Here is a 12,273-nt window from a genome sequence, read left to right as displayed (position 1 = left end):
ATTAGATGACTCTAAATTTATCCTCTATTCGAGAACATTTTAGGATTGGAAACTGATTTTTGCGCTCCACTTTTTACTGATGGCGCTCCAATTTTAATATAAAGTTACTAGTAACTTCATAAACAAAGTAAAGCGCTATCAGTAAAAAATGAAGCGCGAATATCAATTTCCTTTAGGATATTCTAGGTCATTCGTCTCTGTATTCTTGAATATTCGAGAGGCTCCCAGAGACAAATTTTGCATATCCTATCTTGAATCTTGATAGTCACAACAGACCTCGCTTGTCTCGGATGCCTTATTTACGTAATAAGTTGGCTTTGAAATAAGTCTTACACCAAGGACGGAATCAGGATTTTACCATAGCAGTGGCGAAATATATACTAAAAAATAAAAAAGATGTATTACAATATTAATAATCATCGGCTCCAGAAAAAAAATTAAAATAACATAACAAATAAATGATGTTTTTCATTTGCACATGGAATATGAAAAAAAACTAACTTTAAGTTTGGGTATCGATAATGCCACTCCAACAATAACAACAACAGAACCCATGTAGTTCTCAATCATTGGGGGTATGGTGCGAGAGAAGATTGGAGACAGACTTAACCTTTGATAATATGCCCAAAGTGGCTACTCTCAGAATACCACTTAAACAGTAGCCCCCCTATACCAGTTTTGCTGCGGAACCATGCCCCCAAATCAAAGCCAAATGGCATTAAAGAGGGCAGGTCTAAAGACTCAATTCAATTTATGTGAATATTACCATGCTTCCTTCATTGATAGTCTAAAGCATCGGTATGCAAAAAGATCATGTCACTTCCCAAATTTATAATGTCACTCTCAAAATCCCTATATAGATTTCCCAAATTGATAACCACACTCCCTTTTGGGAGTGGCATTATAATTATATTCCCTTAATTTTTTAGGTTAAGTTATTTTAGGGTTAGAAAGTGGAGTTTTTTTTCTTCTTAATAATATATCATCATTTATATTTTTTTCACTTTAGCCCATTGGATTTAAATTTAGAATACTTTGTTGGGTCTCATTTCTTAAAAAAAAATAATAGAAGATTTTTGACTAGTATATAATAAAAAAAATAAGGAAAAAAACCTAGCAGTGGCGAGACTATATAAGTTGGGGATAAATTTTTTTTTCACATATAATAATTACATTTTCTAAAATTCTTATCGTAGCGGCCGCCACCACTAGACCCCCTGGTCCCATCCTTGCTTGACACACACACACAAAACACTAGCCAACTTTGCTAAGTCACAATATATTCTTCACAAATTTGCCTCATACTCGAGCTTCAATTAGTTGATTGATTTGGTCAACAGTATGTACCTAATAAAAACACAAGAATATTCACAAGTAATTTTGGGGCTCCTGCAGCATTTCTCCAAGAGTCGGGAGCGGAGCTACATAGGACCGAATTGGAGGGGACCCTGCCTGGCAACTTTTTGGTAAACCAATTTATATGTTGTACATTTGTGTTATATTCAAATGCGTTGTACGTATAACATTTTATTTTTCTTCTTGATATTTTCATGTCATAGAGGGGACACAATGTTGGTCAATAATCCATATTCAGACTTGTTCTTTTTCTTTAATTGGCGTTTTTTTTTTTTTGGTCAACAGAATATTTTTGGGTGGGAACTATTAAATTGGGCCCATTCTGGCCCAGATCATGGGCCGGTTCTGAAGCTTTGAGACTGGTGGGGACAATTACTTGTTAACGTTGTAATTTTACGTTTTCCATTTCGTCGGCCCAATTAACAAAACCGCTGATCAAAGCTCTTAATGAGTACTGCAATGATTGAAATGAAGTGAGGCTAAGTTCTGATAAGAAGATTTTTGGCACTTTTTCTTATTTTGTTATTATTCAAATTTTATTCGGATTTATTAGTCTTGCACCTATCTTTTGTGGATTATTAATTCCTTTCAAAAAAGGAATCGAAAAAATAAAAAATTATGGCTTTTATTCAAATTTTTTCAGAAATATCCAAGAAAAAACCCCAAAAACTGGGATTTTTCTTGGATATTTCAAAAATATTTGGGTAAAAGTCATAATTTTACTTTTTCTACTCGTCTTGACGAAACGAATCAATCATACACTAAAGTTAGGCGCAAAACTAACAAGTGCAGTTTTTTTTAATAATGACAAAATAAAAAAATCCAAAGAATCTTAGCTAAACTTAGGCTCAGTACTTGCTACCTCGATCACTCATACAAAGAAGGAAAACTGTTACTTACTTTTGGAGTACTGTCATGTGATGTTCCATGGACTTTTTCATCCTGCATAGTTGTTGGCTACACATACTTCGAGTTCGTTTTCCTCCAAAAGTGAGCGTTGACTCCACCAAAAAACATGTGACTCTCACACCAATGTATAGTGGAAAAGACCCCTGAAGTACCATGTGGTGCCGCCAAGCACTGAATAATCACTCTGCAAAGAAATCCATAATGGGATCCAAACTTGCACCACGCACGTGTTAGAACAATCTCTCGTTGTCGTCCAATCAAATGACAATCGTTGAGGTTGAACCCAGCTCATGATTCAACTACAGAAATCCTATGCGGACCGACGGCTCCCATCCCAAAATTGTATCGACATCCACGCTGGGCCGTTTCCGGCACTGGATGGCCGATCAGAGCAGTCCAAAAATTCTATAAAAAAAAACGAGGGTTCTCCGCGAAAATCAACTACATCCGATGTGTCTAGAGTGCTTGATCCAAACACCATTTTTTCGTGAATTTATGTATATATGTGTATATACAAAAAAATGGTATTTAGATGAAGCACCCTACACACATCGAATGTTATTGATTCTTGCGCAATCCCCCTCGTTTTTTTTATAAAATTTTTGGACGGATCGAATCAGCCGTCCAGTGGCCAGAGACGGCTCGATACGACCGTCGGTACGATTTTAGTAGAGCAGCCTTCGGTGCGTATAGCAGGACTCATTCAACTACGTGCACATATTCTTACCAATTTCTTTTCTCTTTTACAGTTCATTATTACTCCATATTAGTAAACCCTATAAGTGAGGGAAAGAAAAAGGACAACAAGTAGTAGGGGGGTACTATAATAATTTGTCGGGGAAAAGTCTGTGATATGGCCGCCCTTATGGGATGCCTCGTCCAACGCATCTTAGGTTCATGTGATCACTTTACATCCAATTTATAGTACTCCGTCACCATTATTGAAGATATGGCGAGAAAGGCCGAGCTCGGCACCGCCTGGTAGTATCCGTCGGTGTTCAGGTTTATTTTTTCACTTGACTACTCTCTCCCCTCTTATTCTTTTTTAAAAATTCAAACCGTTCATAACACGTTTGAACGACTAAGATCGCCGACAGAGTATCGCATGTGTGGTACCTGTCCGGAACCCAAAAACTTCTCGCTTGTAAGAGCTTGTTCCCCATGCATAACCACCGACTTCAATAAATTATATTAGATTATTTCTCTATATATCCACGTATAAAGTTTCAAATAATCTGGACAAGTGTCTAAAGCAGTATAGAGGAAATGAAAAAAAATTGAAGGCTCGTTTGGTCATCATCAATTATTGAATTCTTTATTATATATATAGAATGGATGCCCTCACCACATCACAGATATTGTATTTTATTTTATTTTCTACTCCTAGTTCTAGTAAGGCCAGGTTTGATTATTACCAGAAATATCATCCTAATCAGACCAATGGAATTCATAGCAATTTATGATAGAATCACATAGTTTATTATACCCGGCGCTCAGCCTCAAGGGTTAGTCCGGTTGTTTGGTGAATTTGATTCTCAATTGATCATGGTCAAATTCTTGGTAGTAAACTACAAGAAGTTTCTCGTAAATTATTTAGTCTGGCATTGATGACTTGTCATTGACCGAACATGAAAGGACATTAGCTGAGATGAGAGTAAACTGGTCCGAACACTCTTAATCGTCAGGAAAAAAAAAAGTTATCATAACGACATAATTAACTTTTATTAATCTATCTAAGCTTTAGAACTAAAAGAGTTGAAGCGGCTTGCCATTTTTGTCTAATTTTTCCAATCGTTATAATCTTTTATACATTAATTAATTAATTAATTACAAGATTCTCTGAAAAGTGTTACCCTCATCATATCTTTGCACCGAAAAAGTGTTATTTTGTCCGCTAGTGTTAGCTGGCGCATCTATCTAATCTCCCTAACCTAACTTATTGGTTTAATCCAGGATTTTGGTTTAAGTAATTATATTGGTAGTTTAACCTAATTACTTAGACTTAAGGGAGGTGGCCCCCACCTTTATAAACTATTTCTACTTCCCAAATAGGTAACACAAGTGGTTATGTTTGGTTACCATTTTAGTTTAGTTTTTTAATTATTACTTTATTTTTTTTTTCAACGGTCTTTCTATTGTCAACCCAGTGGGTTGACAATAAGCACACAAGAGAATAAGGAAAACATTTATTTCTATATTTTTTTTACACTTTTTAATACACATTCACACTTCTTATTGTCAGCCCAGTGGGCTGATTTTAGATTTTTCCTTTTTTCAATCATTATCCTAGTTCTCTAATTATTACTTTATCATCTCTATTTATCTCTCTCTAATTATTATCCATCTCTTCAATCATTATTTTATTTCTCTCTCCATTCACTACCAAAACTAAACTAAACTAAAATGTCAACCAAACAAAGCTTCTTCTCTGGTGGGAAGACTTGGTCAACTTCTCTTTTTTGGTGAATTTGTGAGACTAGGGTAAGATTTAAGATGAGGTTTTTTTTTTTTTTTTTGGTCACAAGTTGAGAAGAGATATTCATCAAAAGATTTCCATGGGAAAAGGTTAGGAGTTCACAAATCGAACACTCCAACAGAAAGAACGTATAAGCACATAAATGCGTCACGCCTACAGAATGAGAAGAAACCCCCCATATGAGGACATTATTAAAACAAATAACAAAATAAAAGAAGTATCGCCGAGATATCCACAACCATTCTTTCGCAACCAACTTGATCTTCACGAAATAGGAACACATCGTTGGGAGCTGGTCGCCCAACAAACTCTGTAGACGGCGTCAGGTCATAGATTTGAGAAGATGGAGGCTGAGAACGGTGGTGAAAAACATCTTACCCACAACCACTGAAACCCAAACCCCTGGAACGTCGTCGAAAAATGATCTGACTAAAAAATTCCAAATGGACACCTGAATTTCAGTTATGGAATTGAGAGAGAAGACGGTTCAACAGTGGGGGAAAGAGAACAAAATGAGAGAGATCAGAGGGAAAGGATCCCTCCCCTCCCGCTACCTGTGAAGGGGGGGAGGGGAAGGGCTGTTGGCTGCTAGGGTTTGGACTTTGGAGATTTTGAGAGAGAGCATCCCTTTAATTAAAAGATTTGATTTTAGTTGAGTTGAGTGGTGCTTTTTTTTTATTTTTTTTAGCGTGTGCTTTTGAAAGAGCATATATAGTCCCCAAACACGGGGCGCTACTGTCCCCTTAGGGGCAATAGCTTGCGGCTGTGCTCGAATTCTGAGCCCACTCTAATCTCGCTCTGATGATCGGAAGCGTTCACTTCGTAGAGCTCTTCGAGTAGAATAGCTATGCAAAAAATCAGCTTAATTGGATATCATGAAGTGCCTAATTAACCCATGGACAGAGAGTTATATGGGTTACGATCAAGTACTTAATGATGTCCAATTAAGCTGATTTTTTGCATAACTATTTTACTCGAAGAGCTCTACAAAATGAACGCTTCCGATTATCGGAATGAGACCGGAGTGGACCCAAAATTTAGACACAGCCGCAAGCTCCTGTTCGGCTGTTCCACAGAGCGACTTTATTCCTTCAAGTAAACAAATAGTAATTAGATGCCCCAGTTCTGTACTTCTGTGCCAGAGAGTATTTATTTAATTTTCTCTTCTGTAAACCCTTTTTTCTTCATGTTCTGTGTCAAATTACTTGGAAGCAGTCACAAGAATTATTTAATACTAGCTTCATACCGGGTTTTTTTTTCTCCCAATTTTTTAAGCCCATTGTAGCTAGCACTATCCCAAAGCTATTTGTCATTTTTCCTTTTGTTTTTGGCACAAACTTCTATTTTTCTTGTGTTTACTGCATTTTATTTATTTGTCTGTATCACTACATCTCTAGATGGGATAAATTATCTTATGTATATATCTTCATAATAGACTGGCATAGGTGTGGGATTTTTTAAGAACAGAAAGTCTAAGGTTCCCGACGGTGGGATCCCGACCGGATTCCCGACGGCGCGCCGGGCCTATTCCGGCCACCGAACGGCTGATCCGACCCGTCCAAAAATTCTAAAAAAAAAAAATCAAGTGGGCCCATGTGAGAATCAAAGGCATCTGACATGTGTAGGATGCACACAAAAATGGAGTGTTTGTATCGGCCACCTACACACGTCGGATGCCATCTAATACACACAAAAATGGAGTGTTCGGATCGGCTACCTACACACATTGGATGCCGTTGATTCTCGCATGGGCCCACTCGAATTTTTTTTTTATAGAATTTTTGGACGGCTCAGATCAGCCGTTCGGTGGCCGGAGTGGGCCCGGCGCACCATCGGGAATCCGATCGGGATCCTACCGTCGGGAACTGTAGCACCTCTGTTTTAAGAACGGACATCATTTATCTCCGATGGGATTGGCCTCGTGGTTAAGATTTGAAACTTACTCCGTTCACACTAGTAATTAACTTATGCATCACAATTTTTTAGTTTTGTCCTTATTCTTATTCTTTTTTTTTTTGTATTTGTTAGTTTTATATCAAAATTTTATGTGATATGGATGAGCAAGGACGAGAGGAATCGAAAAAGTAAAAAAATTATGACTTTTAGATAATATTTTGGAAAATATCTAAGAAAAAATCCAAAAATTGACTTTTTAAGCTTTTATTTGAATATTTCCCAAAGTACTTGTGTAAAAGTCATAATTTTTTACTTTTTCGGTTTCTCTCATTCTTACTCACTCATATTACATAAAAGTTTACCTTTAAAACTAACAAATGCCAAAAATAAATTAAATTAAATAAGAACAAAACCAAAAAATTATTCTGCATAAGTTAATCATTAGCGTAAACACCCTAAAGATTTACTTTCTCTTAAGGTCTGAAGTTCCAAAACTCTTAAATAAGTGTTATCAATTTCTTTAGGGTCAAGTCATACAAAGCTTCTTCTTTTTTTATCCTCAAAAACACCTAAAAGGCAGGCCATGTGGAGCTTTGCTCCCACTTTAATTGGGTTCCCTCGCAAGTAAGCGGTGTGATTGGACACTTGAGTTATTTAGAAAAACTTATTTGCGAAGGGTTCTGTAAATAGTTACGAAGGTCAATCACGAACGTCCAAAAGTGTTTTAGACAATCCGGATTAAAAGCTAATTTTTATCGATAAAAGATATTTTTTATCAATCAAAATATAAAAATATATATCTCAACCATCAATTATCAAAACTGCGGGCTGTGATTGCATGGTTCTATGAATAGAAATAAGTTATTCTCTGAGTTATTACTATTGTTATTACTACAAAAAAGTACGGACTATATTAGTACTGTAATTGCTTCCAATAAAAATTACAGTAAAAAATATGCATTCGTGACCCTTACGTAAGGAATGACGTCTGGATGGATTAAAGAAGCATACTCCCTACTTTTTTACTACTAATTTTACTAAAAAGTTGTACTTAGGTAGCTTAAACGATGGATTAGCCACATAAATTAATTAACGTAATGCAGTGCCAAGTGCTTGATAGTTGACAGTGACTTCTTTTTTCTTTTTTTTTTGATCAGACAGTGACTTCTTCATCAGTTCTCTTTCTTTAGAAGTTGCCCCTTCTTACTGTTTCGCTCGTCTCTGGGTGTTCCACTTTCTTTGGAAAAAAACTTTTTAAAAAATGAGGTAGTTTTAAATTCAAAAATTATGTGTTTACGCAAATAATTTTTTCATCAATATAAATCTTATTTGATAGATTTCATTGAGATCTTTTAAACGATACAAAAAAAAGTCAAAAAAATATTTTTCATTTTCATTATATTGAGTTTGAAATTACCTTCTTTTTGAAAAAGAAGGTTTAGAAAGAAAGCGGAACGGAGTGTAGTGGCCAAATTAGGGAAATTTCAAAATACCCCCAACCTTTACTCTAAATTTCAATTAGACTCTCAACCTTTTAAAAGAATCAATTTGACTCCCAACGTTATCTTCCGCTAATCAAACGACCCCTCCCGTCTCTCGGGTACTCTGAAACCATGTTCTGAACACATTGAACGACTCGGATCATTGAAATTCGATCGGGACGCTATTTAACAGAGCTTTTAACGAAATCCGTTAGTCATGAATGGGGCGTTTTGATTAACGGAAGATAACGTTGGGAGTAAAATTGATTTTTTTGAAAGTTTGGGAGTCTAATTGAAATTTAGAGTAAAGGTTAAGGGGTATTTTGAATTTTTCCCACATTTCAAAACAAATCTTCATGCTTAAAATTGTTTATTGGTGATCTAAACCGTTCATCTTCTAAAACTCGCAGCGTAGTACAATCTTTCAAAAAATTAGCTTGATCGTACATTGATAAGTGTATCAAAATTTGAATTTTGGTTTATAAAATGGAAGGTCACTAATAATTTCACTTGACAGAATCAGATCGTCCATTTTATAAATTAAAATCCAAATTGTAATAATGTATCTATCGATATTCGATCAAGTTAATTTTTTTCCTGAATATACTAGTACTTTGTGAGCCGTACAAAATAAATAGTTTAAGTTATACCAATAAACACACTATGAGGAATACAACGGCAATGATAGAAAACCTATTATTTCCGATTTTCACCTCCGGCAGAAAGAATTTCCTAATAATTTCTTTCCCGATAACCAAGTGGCGAAAAAAGGTCATGGCAGCATACAGAGTATTTTCTGATAAAAAAAAAAAGAAGAAGCATACAGAGTATTTTCCATTAAAAGGTCAAGGTAGCCTTTATAACTTTTATTTTTCTGCTATCTTTTTCCTCTCTCTCTCTCTCTCTCTCTCTCTCTCTCTCTCTCATAAAGTCAGACGACAACTACAAGCTTTGAAGCTTCGGAACCAACTAAATGAAGATCCAGTGCGACGTCTGTACCAAAGACGAAGCGTCGGTGTTTTGCACGGCCGACGAAGCAGCCCTCTGCGACGGCTGCGACCACCGCGTCCACCATGCCAACAAACTCGCCGGAAAACACCACCGCTTCTCTCTCCTCCACCCTCCTTCCCCCACCCACTTCCCCCTCTGCGACATCTGCAAGGTAACAACATCATCCCAATCAAATCTCTACTTGTAATTTAATCCCAGTCCGAGCTAGAATTGAAGTAATTTCACCTTTCTGAATAGGGTGATAAAGGAGCCGAGCCGTTAATTGTTTAAACTTGATTTGAAAACGTAGCCTAGCTTTGAGACATGTTCACATACATCTTGTTCATTATTTAATCGAGTCAAACACGAGGGCATCTTGTGTAGCTTTTCTTTTCTTTTTTTTATCAACAAAGTATCTTAAATTTTTTATACATTTTAATGGAGTCGAACGAGTTGAATAGTGGAGTAACTTATTTAAGCTTGATATGAAAACTTAACAAGTTTCATAAAAAATTTCAAGCTCGGTTGGTTGGTTGGTTTGGTTGGTTTACTTAACGTACAGAACTAATGAGCTTTTAACAAACGTACACGAGAAAAAAAATGTTCAAACCAAATCTTGAATGAGCTACTAACACAAACATAAGCTCAAAAGCTCAAAATCGAATAGCTTTGTTCGTTTATCGATCTTATTTCTGATTCTGGATTTTTTTTTATTGTTCATGTCTATGAAGGAGAAGAGGGCTTTCTTGTTTTGCCAACAAGACAGGGCGATTCTATGCAGAGACTGCGATTTTCCGATACACAAAGCGAACGAGCACACCCAGAATCACAACAGGTTCCTCCTCACCGGAGTTAAGCTCTCCGCCACCGCCACCGTCTACTCTTCGGCCACCGCCTCTGATTCGGTCCCCGATGTCAAGTCCCAAAAGGGTGCTCAAATCTCAATCGAAAAACCCATTTCGGTTAAACCGGCAATAATTCACAATTCACTGTCCGTCGCCGCCACAGTAAAAACCACGGCGGTGGGAACGAATATCAGTAGCATATCGGAGTACTTGATAGAGACGATACCGGGGTGGCGCGTTGAAGACCTTCTTGATTCTCCTCCTCCCTCCTCCTTCGGTTTGTCTGAGGTTTGCAACACACTCCATCCCACCTAGCCTTTTTCTTTTCTTTTTTTATATCCCATAACCATTTTTTTCCGAAATCATTTTACTATAAATTTTCGGAAGATATTTAATGAATGAAATATAATAGATTTTGATTTTTGATTTTGCTAACCACGGCCATTTTCGAGCCGTTTAATGGTTAAAAAAAATTGAATTTCAATAAACATTTTGCATAGATGATACATCAATTTAATTTTCACGAACATGATGCACCTTGTGCACATTATCCGCATGATTACTATTTTTTGTTCATCTCTATGCTATAAATAAATGAATCAAATGTAAAAATTTGAAACCAATTTGTCTTTACTAAACCTTGTTTTAGTTTTCAGTGATTTTCTTGTTTATGTTAGTCTTGTCAAGAGTAATCGATGAATCAACATAACCACAAATCCGATTTGAAGTCCCACTCTGCTTCGCACTTTCTCTTTCCACGGTGGTAATGTTCACTCACGTTTTAGGTGATGAATGAACAAAATCAGACTAACATCGATATCGACAACATTATACGAGTGATTTACTATTTTGGAAAATGATCAACAGGCTGTTGGTGATGTGTTGCCGATCTGGGATGTGGATTTGGAGAGCAATCATCTGCGTTGTTCATTCTCTTCGCCCGAAGCGCTTCCGACGCTGCCAATTTTCCCGACCCATCAATGCCCATCTTCGAACATTTCATTTGGAGGCCAAATAAGCTTCAAAGAGTCCAAAGAAGTAGTAACAAACAGGATTAAATCTAGCAGAAAGTGGAGAGACGATGGCTGTTTCATTGTTCCTCAGATTAGCTCTCCTTCCAATCCTAGCTCCAAGAGATCTAGAACCTTCTGGTAGTAATAATTTTATTCACGTAATCCTTCGCTAGGACCTTCCGGTTCCACTCTTAGTCATCACACCGTGTAGACATTCTCAATCATCGCTCTCGTGAGCTGGAGTAGTTTGAGATCTTTCATGCGTGCTCCCCATCATAAATGCACACGCACGTTATGAGACTTAGATAATCATAATTATTAGACCCAAAACTCTCTCTCTCTCTCTCTCTCTCCCTCCTAGTTTTCAGTGGTTTTAATTTGTAGCTTTCTCTTTTGCTGTTTTGTCTGGGTTTTTTCTGCTGTGGATCTTCTGATCTGTGTTGTGCATCATAATTTCCCATGTACTTGTAATTTGCAAGCTGCAGACGGTGGGTCTTTTATTTGTAATGTCTTTTTCGAGTAGGTGAATCCTTTAATGAAGAATGTTGGATCTGGTACGAGAAATTGTACTGACATGTTTTTCTTTTTCTTTCGGAAAGAAAATGAACATGGCTCGTGCTCTAATAACGTAATTTTGTTGTATGGATAATCCACATTTTGAGACCTTCAAAACTTATATAATTCGGACTATCAAAACAAGTCGCAGACATGAACCTATTATGTGATAACCCGTCCCACATTGGAATCTACATGGGTCTCACATTGGAATCTACGTGGGTGATCCCAGATATATAAAGAATCATGTAAACTATTACTCTTACTCGGTAATTTGGGCTTAATCATATCCGTGTAATCATGTAAACTATTACTTGGTAACTTGGGCTTAAGCATATCCGTAGTAATGAACGATTTGTAATTTTGCAACACAACTATGGACTCGACATGGGATCCACAAATGTATTTTGGAGGGGCATGGATGGAGGGATGGAATGAGAAGGAAATTGATCAATTATTCTACAACCACAAATATTTACCCAAATCCATTTACATTTACATTGGGACCCATATACACTACACCTACAGTGTATGTGAGACCCGCCAAAAGATATGAATGTACGTGAAAGTGTTTGTGCAAGGAAATTGATTTTAGCACTCCAAAAATTACTAGAATGGCTCCGAATAATTTTGAAGCCCTTTCATCAATCTTTGGAGTGTCAAAATCACAATCCTTTGTGTAATTGTTTGTGGTTATATAATAAGTGAGGAACTGATTCAAGAAGGAAAGGAGACGACAGTTCAGAAACAGA

The 12,273-nt window shown here is 36.7% G+C and overlaps 1 protein-coding gene and 1 non-coding gene across 2 annotated transcripts; one reads left to right on the top strand and one right to left on the bottom strand.

Annotated features, from left to right (window-relative positions):
- Window positions 1–674: 674 nt before the first annotated feature.
- Window positions 675–782, bottom strand: LOC131331631 (small nucleolar RNA snoR100). Its single transcript, XR_009201440.1, has one exon. It is a non-coding gene; the product is annotated as a small nucleolar RNA snoR100 (small nucleolar RNA).
- Window positions 783–8,993: 8,211 nt separating this feature from the next.
- On the top strand, window positions 8,994–11,539 carry LOC131330959 (B-box zinc finger protein 21-like). Its single transcript, XM_058364735.1, has 3 exons — window positions 8,994–9,280; window positions 9,840–10,241; window positions 10,821–11,539. Exons 1-3 carry the CDS (start codon window positions 9,092–9,094, stop codon window positions 11,106–11,108), a joined length of 879 nt encoding a protein of 292 aa, XP_058220718.1. The 5' UTR covers window positions 8,994–9,091; the 3' UTR covers window positions 11,109–11,539.
- The last annotated feature ends 734 nt before the right edge of the window (window positions 11,540–12,273 follow it).

Source organism: Rhododendron vialii, chromosome 6a (assembly GCF_030253575.1).
Source record: "Rhododendron vialii isolate Sample 1 chromosome 6a, ASM3025357v1".
NCBI classification, from domain to species: Eukaryota; Viridiplantae; Streptophyta; class Magnoliopsida; order Ericales; family Ericaceae; genus Rhododendron; species Rhododendron vialii.
This window is presented reverse-complemented; position numbering and strand designations above follow the sequence as displayed.

What these genes read in the sequence shown, in the direction of transcription:
- LOC131330959 (XM_058364735.1), top strand. Translation starts at nt 9,092, where the DNA reads ATGAAGATCCAGTGCGACGTCTGTACCAAAGACGAAGCGTCGGTGTTT. An exon ending in CCCTCTGCGACATCTGCAAG is followed by an intron (nt 9,281 to 9,839) that starts GTAACAACATCA and finishes ATGTCTATGAAG; the next exon opens with GAGAAGAGGGCTTTCTTGTT. An exon ending in CCTCCTTCGGTTTGTCTGAG is followed by an intron (nt 10,242 to 10,820) that starts GTTTGCAACACA and finishes AATGATCAACAG; the next exon opens with GCTGTTGGTGATGTGTTGCC.